Below are 13,847 nucleotides of genomic sequence, written 5' to 3' on the forward strand. Positions count from 1 at the left end.
TGCTACACAGTGTGTCATAGGTGATGCTTCATTAAGATAGGCCTGTTAACAATTTCCAAAAGAGTAATTTCTAATGACATGAATTTTTAAGTTATGATGCCCCCATGTGGTGAAAAACATCTTTCTTCTGTTAGAACTTGGAAATGATTATATTGTCATTTAAACAAAAGTGAACAATAGTGTTCTCGAAGTGCTGTTGATGAAGAGACATAGTATGAATTTTGTAAAGCTCATTGCCATAAAATTCACAGCCTCAGCCTTTGCCGTCTCAAAAGTGCATGTAACCAAGCACACACATTGAGACAAAGTATGAGAAGGATTGAATTACGGATAGAATAGGGGTTTCTGATCATGTGTGTGATTTCTTATTTGCTTTGTTTTTGTGTCTCACATAGGTGATGTACAGTTCATTGATTATGAGTATTCTGGATACAACTACCTGGCATATGATATTGGAAATCATTTCAATGAATTTGCAGGTGAGACCCACACATCTCTGTTGGGGCTCCTGCTAACAGTGTCCTCCCAGGGTGGTTAACAAGATGAGTACCTGGGTGGGAACGCCACGCCAACCTGACCTGCCGGCTTTGTTTGTGTGTCTTCAGAAGACACTGTACAGGAGGCTTGTGTAAGAAGAGCTCACTAAGATTGTAGGGAATGAGCCCAGGGTTTGATCATGCGGAGGTCTCGGTTTGGGCTGGGTTTGTATCGCTGCTGCCCTATCACATGTGCAAAGATGCTGACTTTCATCCCTAGCGCAGGAAGGCAGCATGGCTCTCGAAATGCTTAAACAAAATGCTTAGACTTCTGATGTTTAGTTTGGATTATGGCTATTAAAAGGTTGAACATTTTTTACTCCTGAATGTTATGATTACTTATAAAGCAAGGTATTTTTTATGTTGAAATTAATATAGTTAACACAACTTTATTTAGGATTTTTATAAAAGATTAGAAAATGCTTTGGGTGGTGTTTTTTTTTTTTTTTCCCCCGTAGTGAGAGAACATTTCATCACTGAACTTGCACATGTAACAGATTCCTGTGTTTTTGTGTATTGCAGATTACCAGGCTAGGCCTTAGTTTTGTTTTTAATTACTTAGTCTTACCAAATTTACTGTACATATGCTACTGCTCATTTATATGCCGCATGCATTTTCACACGTTGTCCCTAGAAGGGATAGGTTTGTGTAGGGTAAAAAGGGAGACAGAGGCAGCTGGATCTCTGAGTTCAAGGCCAGCTTGGTCTACAAAGTGAGTTCCAGGACAGCCCGGGCTACACAGAGAAACCCAGTCTCGAACTCCACCCCCTCTACCCACTTGGCACACATAGTGTTGTAGCTATGAAGGAGGAAGCCACAGTTGTCTTAGAACTTAGGGAAAGCTGAATTAAAGCCTGAATGTGAGTTGTATTTGGATGTGAAATGGAAGAGAAGGGAGGGGGCCAGCTGTAAGATGAGTGTGTTATAGTTAGGGCTTTGATGCATGATCCCAGTTAGTCTTAATAAAAACCCAGAGTGGAAGCTGAAAGATGAGTGAAGCACAGCGGCCAACCACTAGACAGACTTCTTAGCTCTAGCAGTTCCTGACCCGAAAGGCCAGGGTCCCGTCTGCTCCCGCCTTATCCCTTCTCTCCACCCGGCTATATCACTTCCTGTCTCGGTCTGTACAGACCTCCAGACCTCTATGGTTAGCTAGTGGCTTAGCTCTGCCCTCTGATCTCCAGGCAAGCTTGCTTTGTCAGTACACAAATAAAAATACACAACAGCTTTCTATTGCTGTGAAGAGGTGCTGTGAGCACAATTCTTCCCACAAAGGAAAAACATGTAATTGAGGTGGAGGCTTTTAGTTTCGGAGGTTTACATTATCATCATGGTGGAACATGGTGGTGTGCAGGCAGAAGTAGCTGAGAGTCCTGCATCATTTAGGTAACAGGAAGTGGTCTGAGACACTGGGTGGTAGCTTGAGCATATATGAGACCTCAAAGCCCGCCTGCACAGTGTCACACTAACTCAGCAAGGTCACACCTCCTAATGGTGCCACTGCCTTTGGCGGCTGGTACATTGTTTAATACTAAGGGTTTGCTAGCAGAAGTGAAAGGTTTCAGTACCTTTCAGTTAGAAGGTTGGTGTTTAGTACTTAGGCATGCTGAAGGTGATTCTCAGTGTCGGTTTCTTCCAGGTGTCAGTGATGTAGACTATAGTCTCTATCCAGATAGAGACCTCCAGGCCCAGTGGCTGCGCTCTTACCTTGAAGCCTACAAGGAGTATAAGGGCTTTGGCAGTGAAGTCACCGAAAAGGAAGTAGAGACACTCTTCATTCAAGTCAACCAGTTTGCATTGGTGAGTTTAGAGTCAGTGAAAAGTGTCTGACAAAGTTAACTGAATTTTCATCACCATACAATACAGCTCTTAGTTTTGTGAGTGTGATTGTTTGCTTTAAGGACACACTTGTTGTTTTATCCACTCATTTCCCTCTACCTGCCTTTAGTTTGAAAACACTTGGTTATCTTCTGAGACTGTGGTAGTTCATCAGTGCAACTTGTAGCTGATGTGTTATTACTGAGTAACTGGTAATCTGCTCCTTCAGCTGCGTTACAGGTTTTAATACAGCTCTGTAAAATTGTCTTTGGGAGCATTGACCATCTTGTTTTTTCAAATAGACTGCACTGATGGCCTGCAGCTAGACTATTGATAGTCTTGTGCAGCACAAATTCCCCAGAGACACTCAGAGTGTTGAGATGTGGTAGCTGCTGTCTGTTGGAGGCTGCCAGTGAAGTCCTTGATGTCTGTGCACTGATACTCACCCAGAGACTTCCTGCAGTGTTCACATGCGTTTTTTTTTTTTTTTTGTTTTGTTTTGTTTTGTTTTGTTTTGTTTAATTCTGGAATAATATCTGTACATGGTTCATCAATCAGATGCTAAGCATTTACTACTATGCTAGTTAAGGAAGATTAGAAGTTTACTATTAAAGTTCTTCAAAATGCTTACAACTTAGATCCAAAAGATACAATTGTTTTGGTAAAAGTTAACACCCATATTTATTTAAATTTCTTAGCAAAGTGTGATTATAAATAAACATCTGCGTGGTGGTGCATGCCTACAATTCTACTTCTTGGGAAGCAGATGTAGCAGAATCTAGGGTTTACCACCAGTCTGTCCACACAGCAAGGACGGCCAGCCTGCACTTTATTCTTAAAAAACTAAGCCAAACCAAAATAAATAGACAGCTTACTGGGCTTTTTAGATTTGCTTGGCCCCATGAATCTTCCATTTCTGTTGTTGGGATTACAGGTGTGGTTGGCCATGCTGGCTCCTGCAGTCAGTCACCGAGTGTCATTTATACAAGAACTGTAGAGCTGGCTCAGTGAGCAGAGTGCTTATTGTGCAAATGTGAGGACTGGATTCCCAGCACGCATGTAGGAGTGGGCATGGCATACATGCCTGTTACTCCAGTGCTAGGGAGAGGCCTGGGCAGGTGACTCTTTGGGCCTGCTGGCCAGCCAGCTGATCTACTTGGTTTGCTCCTGTCTCAAGAAATGGCTCAGTGAGTAAAGTGCTTGTTTGCTGTGTAAACATTAGGGCCAAAGTGTGGATCCATGGAACCTAGTGGAAAAGGTGAGTAGGTATGGTAGCCCGTTGTAATCCAGTGCATGGATTCCAGGAACCATTTGGCTAGCTAGGCTAGCTCAGTTGGTGAGCTCTGGGTTCAAGTGACAGATCCTTCCTCAGTGTACAGTGCATAAGGTGTGGAGAGATAGGAAGACACCATAGACAATGGCCTACACACACACACACGCACGCGCACGCACACGCACGCGCACGCACACCTGTATTCACACATACACACATGTGAAGAAGAATGTCAAGCGAGTCCATGTGCACATTGCCGCCACACCATTTATTACATTCTGATAGGAAAAAGATAAAGGACAAATGACAGACATCAAACTTCAAAATTAGTTTTGAAAATTTTATTACATTTTTGTGTGTGCGCACACACACACACATGCATACTTGCTACACATGATACATGTGGAGACCAGAGATCAACTTGCAGGTATGAGTTCTCTCACCGCCATGTAGGTTCAGGCATTGCGTTCGGGTCCTCAGGCTTGATGGCAAACACACACCTTTATTCACTGAGCCATCTCATTGGCTAAATTTTCTAACAGGATTACTAGTTGATGGAAGTTTCTGTCCCACCCCACCCGGCGGCCATTCAGTCTCAAATAAACACATAGAGGCTTAATATTAATTATAGACTGTTTGGCCTATTGCTCAGGCTTATTACTAACAAACTCTTACAACTTAACTCTTTATTCTTATCTATGTTTAGCCACGTGGCTTGGTACCTTTTCTTAGTAAGGCGTTCTCATCTGGCTTCCTCTGCATCTGGCTGGCGACCCTTTCTCTCCTTTCCTCGTCCCAGAATTCTCCTAGTCTGATAGCCCCGCCCATACTTCCTGCCTGGCTACTGGCCAGGCAGCGTTTTGTTAATCTTACAATGAACAAGAGCATTATCCCACATCACTCATGTAGCATTTTCTCTAAATTTTATGTGGTTTTTTTTTTTTTTAATGTATATAGTAAGTTCTTATACTGTGAGATCTGACACTAACTTCTGGTTGTTTATGAATAAAACGAGTTGGTTTTTGTTGGAATTCGTCTTTTTTTTTTTTTTTTTTTTTTTTTTGTTTTTTTTTTGTTTTTTTGTTTTTTTTGCTTTTACCAAAATTCTGCTGACCTGTCATGAGATTTTTTTTTTTTAACTTCTTGCTCTGTGTCTTCACAGTAGGCAGACTGTGGTAGGACCTGTACAGACGTGTGCACAGGCATGTGTAGGCACATACTCCCCCTTTTTAACCAGTGAAGTCTTTAGAGAAACTGGCTTCATGCTGAGTGAGATCTGGGCCTTAGTGCTGGTGGCAGTGTGAGGTCCAGTGGCATTGTGAGGCTTCAGAGTTGCACCGTCTGTCACAGCCTGTGCTCTAGAGTGTTTGTGCTCTAGAGAACTCACAGCCTGAGGGCTCATGGCAACTATCTTTCTCATTGCTGCACAAAGGGCTGACGGAAATGACTTCAGGGAGAGTTCATTTAACTCCTGGTTTTAGTGTGCGTTATATTCTCTCATCCCTGGGAAAGACAGTGCCTGTGTAACCACCAGGCCCTGCCCCATCAAGGCCCCCCCCACACACACACACAGGAGTACCTCTCTCACAGTATGCATGGCCAAACACACACAACTTACCTAGCTGACCTCAGTCAGGCCAGAGACTGCCTCAAAGTGTTGGACTTGAGTTTTTCCATGTATGTATGTACTGTACTTGAGTTAGTAATCAACCTGTAGAATATGTGTTCCTTATCCCAAGGGTGAGGGAAGTAGAAATTCATACCAAGTCTTCACATATGGTGCCAACAGGACTTCATATTTAAAACATTATTTTTTGAAAGGGGGGGGGCTTCAGATTGTCCTGGAACTTGGCCAAGTTCACTTGGAATTTGTAGTAATCTTTTTGTCTTAGCTTTTCAAAATTTAATTTATTTTGTTTTTGAGATAGTGTTTTCTCTGTATAGCCCTAGCTGTCCTCGAACTAGCTCTTACAGACCAGGCTGGCCTTGAACTCACAGAGATTGGCCTACCTCTGTCTCCTGAGTGCTGGGATTAAAGGCATGCACCACCACCACCCAACTTTAATTAATTTTTTTTTTAAGGTTTAGGTTGATTTATTTTGTGTGTGTGTGTGTGTGTGTGTGTGTGTGTGTGTGTGTGTGTGTGTGTGTGTGTTTTGCCTGCATCTATCCATGTGTGCTGTAGTGCCCACGGAGTCCAGAAGACTCCATCAGAGCCCTGGAACTGGAGCCATGGGTTGTGAGTTGCCTACCATGCGGGTGCTGTGACTGAACTGGTCCCTGCAAGAACAATAAGCATTCTTAACATTGGACCATTTTCCCAGCCCCAATTTAGAAAAGAAGTATTATTATACAGGGTTATATAAGGCTGCTACATGCATGCAGTGTACTTGGAGCACATTACACCCCCTTCCCTTCATTATCCTTCCTTAATCCCTGTGTTTTGTAAACAACGTTGCTTTGTTCTTATGAATATATACATGATTTTCTGTACCTACAAATGAAAGAAAACATGCAATATTTGTCTTTGTGAGTTGGCTTAATGCACTTAAAGTGACAATCTCTACTGGATCAGTTCTCCTATAACTTTTACAACTACATCCTTTATGATTGCAGAAATTTCATTGATACCTTCTTTGTCCATCACTTTGTTGTTAGACACCTATATTGGTTCCATAATTTCTCTGTTGTGTGGAATCATAATGCAAATGTCTGTGTTTTCTGATGGACTTAGGTGACTCCTGTGTGCTCGTGACCCACACCACAGGCTCAGAGCTACAGCTCTGAGTGCTCTCACAGCCCCGTTTGATGCTTTTGCCTTAGGGGATATACCAGAAATAAACCTGGCTTTTAACTTTTTTTTTTCCCCTAGAGGATTCCTGGTAAAAGTAGAGTATTTCTGGGGAAGTGAAATTTCATTTTTGTTACCAGCATTGAAAAAAAAATGTGTATGAATGTTTTGCCTGTATGTACGTCTTTGTATTACTTGTATGCCTGGTGCCCACAGAAGCACCAGGCATCCCCTGAGTTACAGATGGCTATGAACTATTGCCTGGCTATGGGGTAGGTGCTGGTAATCTCATCTGGGGCCTTTGGAAGAACACCCCCATGTTACCAGAATTAAAAATATATAAACATTTTAGTTTATCTGTGTGTGTGTGTGTTCATTCATGTATGTGCACACATTGGGAGTCAGGATAGCATTTGGAAATAGGTTCTTCTTTCCATCATGGTTCATGGGATTAGACTTAGAGCTCTTTTCCTTGTTGAACTATATTGTTGCTGACCTAAATTAACAATTTTAATGTGTGATGTCTAAATGGAAATTAATTGTGGGCTAGTGAGATGGCCTAATGCCCAGAGTAAAATTCCAGGGGTTCATATGGTGGAAGGGAAAAATATTCTTTCAGGTTTTCCTCTTTCTTCCACATATGTGTGTATGCCCACTACACATGCCCACTACACATGCACACATATGCACACACATGCACTCACACAGTAATTCAAAAAGAAAATAAGGGCTGCTTTTCAAGCAGGAACTGACGTTAAGCACCCACATGGTGGCACACAGCAGGCTGTAACTGCATGTGCAGGGGTCATAAAATGCTCTTCTAGACTCTGGGCCCCAGGCATACATGTGGTACACGGAGGCACTCAAGTAAACATGTAAAGTAAACATGTTAATCATTTAAGAAATAGTTGTAAGGCATATGTACAATTACGTTACAATTTCTAATCGAATTAGTTTTAAGTTCTAGGGTACACTTGTGAATCAGTGCTGTGATTTGGGTGAACAATGGAGACAACTCAATGAATGGAGGGATGTGAACCACTGCTCTGTCTGTATCTTACGTGGAATGCTAAATTCTGTGCTGCACAAAGGCTATAGAAACTACTAGACTTAAGTTTCTAAGGCTTCCTAGTTTAGAGTCACCAGTGGTGGCCCAGTCACTACCCTGCTTTATTATGTTCTGTTCTGGCTAAGTTGTGTAAAAATTAACAAGAAAGAAGATCCTTTTGGGGCTACAGAGTGTATGTAGCTCAGGAGACCTAGGTTCAATATTTACCAGAAAAGTAGAGGGAAAAAAAAATCTATTATGCATGTGATTGATGAAAAATATAGAACTAACAATTTATTTCATGATTCTTCACTTTTCTTCTCTTTAAGGCTTCTCATTTCTTCTGGGGACTCTGGGCTTTGATCCAAGCCAAGTACTCCACAATTGAGTTTGATTTCCTTGGGTAAGATGACCTTAACTGTAAGATGCTGTCTGTCTCCTCTTGGTTGGACTAGTGTGTAGAAGTCACAGGACAGTCACATTACTGTTTCCAGGCAGTGTGTTGGAGGCCAAATCCACTTTAAAGCCATGTAGAAGCTTCTAGGTTGGTCAGTGTTCAGCACGGGAAGTGTCCAGTAGTGCAGCAGACTACGCATGCACTTGGGAAATTTTAAATTTTTGGAAGCAGCTGAAGAGCTGAGGTGAGCTCTGAGTTTTCCTTGTTCTTTCTCACTAGGTACGCCATTGTCCGCTTTAACCAGTACTTTAAAATGAAGCCGGAGGTCACAGCACTAAAGATGCCTGAGTAAAGAAGAGGACTCACTGTTCTCCAGGAGCCGAGCAGTGCTTGTGGATGCTTCCTAAGAAATTCCAAAAGCCAATATTTGTTAACACTCATTTAATTTGGTTATCTTGCTTTACAAATTTGCCTCTAAACAACCAATCTATTTTTAAATAGAAAGATGTTAAAATACACTTACTGTTGTCAGTATGTGGCAGGCTAGAGATTTGTCCATCAGTGGAAAGATTAGAGTGAGCTTTAGCCTTTGGCAATATGTCCATGTTACATGTGAATTATTTATTACAGATTTGACACGACTGACTACTTTCATCTTTCATTTGTTGGCTCAGTGTGTGGAATCAGAATGTTGTAGAGATCTTTTAAAAGTTTTGTTAGTGGGGTTAATTTTAGAAAAAACATTCATTGTAGCCTCTGAAAATGAATCATTTACTCTTGACGTGGCAGTCACTGCCTCGGTAGTAACTTAGGGTGTTGTAGAGTTTTCTAGATAAGTGCCCATTAAGCAGGGAGCAAGACAGCCACTGTCTCTAGGGTATACTTTTTTGAATTGGAAATTGGAAATAATTTCTTTGAAGAATACAACTTAGAATGAAATTGTCTCTACGTAGCCTGAATATATTTACTGTATAATCCTGGAATATAAGTATAACAACTTAATGTTAAAATCTGTATTAAGTCATGTTTTAAAATACTAGGTAATGATCATTTAGGGTAATAAATAGTCCCAGTTTTTAGAATTTACCTGTCAAATTGTTTTTAACCAAAAATTTTGTTTAACTTGAGAAACTCTGTTTTTGTTCATTAAATAATATTGTTAGTATTTGAAACAAACATACAGAGTTCATCATACTTGGAAGCAAGGAATATCGTTTAGATTCTTTGTATTCAGATCCATTCCTTAGGTTGGTTTTGTGTCTGTAGAGTCAGCCAGTGATTGCTGATACATGTAATTTCAGAGTAATATTGTTAAAGCTGTTAGAAGAATCAGTAAGGAACATTTAGGTAGGTCATTGAGCTTGAATACTTAAAATCTTAACAAATAAGAAAATGTGAATTAAATAGTAGTCGTGGTAGGAGGACTTGTTTTATCTTGTTTTGTTAGTCTGGTTTTTATTTTTTGTATAGGTGTAAGAGGGAGGCAACTATTATATGGAATATGGAAGGAAGTTGGGTCTTTGAGTAGACAAAGAAGGCTTTAATCTCTGAAGACTGTGGGCTTGAGCAGTCACAGCTAACTTAGATTAGTCAGACAGGCTTTGCACTTTGGTCACATAAGTGCTTTTGTACAAAGTTAGCTCCATGGATCTGCATATTTAAAGTATGCAATACAGATCTATCCTAAGACATCATCTGGTATATTGTTCCACATTACTTAAGTTCCAGACAAGTGCTTTAAAATACTTGGATTGTTGCAACATGTTCAAAGCTAATAAAGTGGAAACACTTACAGACCTTGGCCATCTGAGATGGTAAATTCTAGCCACGTAAATAGACTAAGTGTGTGTCTCCAACAGTGTTAGACCTGGATTTGGTTTCTACCTCCCCAATGTTGTAACGATCTCTTTTGTTTTTATGAACCACATTACTGTAAGATCAGATCATTACAAGCTGAATTCCTTGAATGGAAACAATGATGACTAGCTCTTTTCAATGTTAAAGCAGACCTACGAGGACTGGCTTACTGGAATTGTCATTCGTGGTTGGAACATTGTCATAGAACCATAGATGTGAGCCTCCCGAGTCTTTGCTTTCCTCCTCCTGAAATCCGAGAGTATGTGTCATTGGGACACTGCAGAGGACAGTGTTTGCTAGTCTCTTCCCGATCTTACTTGAGAGTGCTTTGAATGGGGCTCACCATGCTGCTGCTGCTGCTGCTGTTGGACTGCATCGCGGCCGACTGAGACACAGCTGCCTCAGAGACTCCTGTGGCAGTGAATGCAGCGATGGAGACTTCCTTGTTTACCCTGCTAGCATGCAAGAGATCTTGGAGAAAGATTAGCACATGCAAACTGTTGTCCCCATTCCTTGGCCAGATTTGGGTGCTCTGATGTGCCTGCTTCCCATACAGCTTTTGGGGATCATGGTGTAGACTATCAACAGGATTCAAAATGTCTTTCCTTTGTATTGACCATGTAAGGGTTTCTAAAGAGGGTACATTGGGACAGCTCTGAAGAGCATCCCTCTAAAATGTGTCCTGTGGCTTGCTAGAATATCAGTTGCCTTCTTTTGTTAAGCTAAGGAATTTGAATGCCTTACCTAATCACTCAACTGGTGGTAAGCTCATTTTGTAAATATGAAAGTGGATGTTAGAAGTGGCATTCATGGATGTTCAATGTTAATCAATAGACCGTAGTGGCCTGGATGCTGTAACAAGCAAAATTCCACATTTCTGCCCTCTACCCTGATCCTGTCTCCCTGGCACCCCTGTATGATCTTGAACCTGACCAATGTTAATTGATTTTCCTACCCTCTTCTAATTCGTGCTACCACCATTTCCCAGGAAATGAGATGTGGTGGCCACGTGTCACTGTTGACATGATCCGCCTGAGGTCAACATGAGCACAAACCTCATCACTAGGTCTGCCTGGAGTGTAAATAGACAGTGTAAATAAGCAGTGTAATTAGTGTCCCTGTGTCCTGCAAGAGCGCGTAGTTTGCATTCTCCTTTGTAGAAGTTTTTCTGTTACTGTATGACCCAGCCTGTGGGTGTTTGGCTGGGAACAGTGCACAGCTCTAGCTGTGCAGTGAAATGGCAAGAACTAGAGGTAAGGTTTACTGGGTTTTAGTTGTGTTGGTATTTATTTATTTAGCCTCTCAGTGCCTAATAAGACTTTTCTCCAATTTTTGCTCAGCTATTGACTTTTTTGTTGATTAGACACCGGGGAGCAGTGAATTTATAAGGCTCATTCTCTGAGTCACAATTTGAAGATAAAGGAAAGTAAAAATGTAATTTGCTGTTTGTGAACTGAAGTGTGGTCCCCTTTTCTATTTATAGTCTGTTGACACTTTCAGCAAGAAACTGAAATTCAATGTGAACGTAAATCCCATCCGTACAAGACATAGGGCAAATGGCATCTCTTAGTTTGTCTGGTGGTTTCTCTGGAGTGGGTCAGTATGAGAATGTGAGAACAGGGTGTCTTTTATGACAATTACCCCCATGTTTATTTTAACTTTTTGACTTGAGACTTAAAGGAAGAATTCTCGAAAGCACTCTAAAGGAAAGTTAGAAACCTCTAGTTTGAACGGAAGCCGCCTGGACCCCTTGATGGTCTCACTAGCGGACATATGGAGGGCAGTAATGTCAGGTTGAGTTTTCCCTCTAACTTGCTTTTGAGTGTTTTATACTGCATTCCAGAGTACTGTAGACGTAAATATTTTCCTATTAACCTGTCATCCCTGTCATCCTGTTGACAAAGTCCACAATGCTTTGTGCTGGGGTTTTCCTAGTGGCAGCTACCTCACACATAAGGTGAGTGCAGGTGGAGACGAGCCTCTAAGTGTCTCTCACTTCAGGGCCAGTTGCTGGGGCTTTCTTCTCCGTCAGATTTCATGAGAAGCTGAGCTGCGTCTCTCAGCATGTTTCTGTTCTGAACAGCAAGGTAAAGGACGGTGAGCTGCCCCTTTCCCATAGTGACGGCAGGCAGTGTTAAGTCTGGGCTTTGACCAATGATATCAGCTGCTCCAGGTAAAACATCCCTGTTTTGGGGAACTTCAGCCCGTGTTTCTGTAAAAGAAAATACTTGCGGTTTTTGTATTACCTTGAATTCTTGAAGTCTAAATTCAGTGACACATTACAAATGAGTTAGATGTGTGTGAATAGTTTTTGTGCTGAAAAATTTCAATTTTGGTTCAGTTTGCTATGGGAAGAAACCCCAATGTGCTGGGAATAGGAACAAACACTGATGCTTTACTCATAAGCACTTTACACTCCTGTGTTGGAGGCCTCTGTCCTGGACTGTGCCCTGTGGCGTCACCAACACACTTGTCCATTATGCATTGTATATTATATATACTTACAAAAAACTCTTATAATTTTATGTTTCGGTTATCTTCCCCACCGTGGTGATTTGGATCCCATTAATACGTTAATACAACACTAGATCCTTACAGAACTGAAACATCACGTTGTCTTTGGATTAGTTTGTGTAAGTGGAGCAGGAAAACCTATTGCACTGAACTTACAGGCTTCCTAGCCAGTAACTGTGAGAGCTCGTTTGAAGCCCAGTGACACCCGTAGAGCTGTGGAGGAAATGGAGTGCCTGCCCGCCATGCCTGCACTGTGCTTGCTGCTGCTCGTTTGTAGGTAGTGACAAAGTGTTCGTTGTCAGTAACCTGAAGTTGTCCTCTGTATTTACCTGTACTAAAGTGAGTGTAAACTAATGGAACCTACAAAGAACTTTTCTGTAAGCAAGGTCAAATGTCCTGATTGAAGGAAGACGACATGGTGTTACCCATACACGAGGGGAAAAGCTGAATGAGTAACTGTTGAATTGGGAAGCTGTGGCATAGATCTTAAATCTGTGTTTCTCAAATGTGAATTGTAGTCTAAAGCTGCTTTGTATAGACTGTAAGTGCTATGGATAGTCTCAGCACTGAACATTCTTTGATACCTCGCAGATGAATGCAGCCTTTGTCCTGGGTTTCCCTATGCCTCTGCCAGGGTCTGAGTGCCGGAGAACTTGCTCATCTGTTTGCTAGCCGAGATACTTCCTGCTTTTTCCTTTGTTGTTACATATTTTTATGTTTGAAGTTTAAGTTTTACTACTGTTAATTTAAGTAAAATTTGTTCCGTGGATAAAATGGCATCGCCAGTGAATTCAACAGCCTCATTCATGTAGCTGCTGAAGTGACATTTGTGTTCTGTGTTCATGAACTTGCAATGAAGCCGCGTTTCTGTTAAGATTCAAGTGCGGCTTAGGCTTTCTTTCTGTTTAATAAGGCTTTCTACCATTGATTAAATGAAGGAATGTATCTTTTTGAAGAGATTTATATTCTGTAAATAAACATTGGTTGTAACAATAAAGTTGAGTTCTAACTATAATGTGTCTGTCCATGTTGTTCATACTCAATTTGGAGATTGTCTCTTGTGGAATAAATGGAAATACAAGACTTTAAAGGTTTGGGGCTTAGTGGTGAGTATGCCTAGCAAGAACACTGTCTTAGCTTTGATCCCTAAAACTAGAAGGAGAAACAAAGGCTTTCCAGAGTCAGTAGTAAGGTCGGGAGCATCTGCTTAGGAGAGAGGTTACTGAGCAAGCTGGAGGCCTGGGGTCGGATCCTAGCACCTGCGTAACAAGCCAGGTGCTCCCCATACACCTGTAACCACAGCTCCAGGAACATGGACACACATGATCATTGGGGGCATGCCGGCACCCAGCCTAGCAGGGAAAATGTGAGTCCAGGTTCAAGGAAATACTGTTTCAAAGGAACAGGTGAAGCTTGGTGACACCTGGCTTCCTCATGCAGACACACGCACCCACGTATGTATGTGTAATTTTGTTTTCTTTTTTAAAAAGGCATGTAAATGTATTGTGGACTACTTAAGTTTCTCATTGTGTTACTCTTCTGTTGCTATGATAATATACCATGGCCAGAAGCAACCTAAGATTTTGTCTTGCAGTTCCTGAAGGATGGATAT

General features: G+C 41.5%; 1 protein-coding gene across 1 annotated transcript in view; it reads left to right on the plus strand.

Moving 5' to 3' along the window:
* Etnk1 (ethanolamine kinase 1) overlaps positions 1-13,250 on the plus strand; it is a 39,687-nt gene extending 26,437 nt beyond the window's left edge. Inside the window, exons 5-8 of the mRNA XM_051173413.1 lie at positions 396-479; positions 2,177-2,337; positions 7,797-7,870; positions 8,144-13,250. Of these exons, the coding sequence (XP_051029370.1) occupies positions 396-479; positions 2,177-2,337; positions 7,797-7,870; positions 8,144-8,216 (392 nt within the window). The 3' untranslated portion in view covers positions 8,217-13,250. The remainder of the gene's footprint in view (positions 1-395; positions 480-2,176; positions 2,338-7,796; positions 7,871-8,143) is intronic.
* Positions 13,251-13,847: the final 597 nt, after the last annotated feature.

The sequence above is a fragment of the Phodopus roborovskii genome, unplaced genomic scaffold, assembly GCF_943737965.1.
Source record: "Phodopus roborovskii unplaced genomic scaffold, PHOROB, whole genome shotgun sequence".
NCBI classification, from domain to species: Eukaryota; Metazoa; Chordata; class Mammalia; order Rodentia; family Cricetidae; genus Phodopus; species Phodopus roborovskii.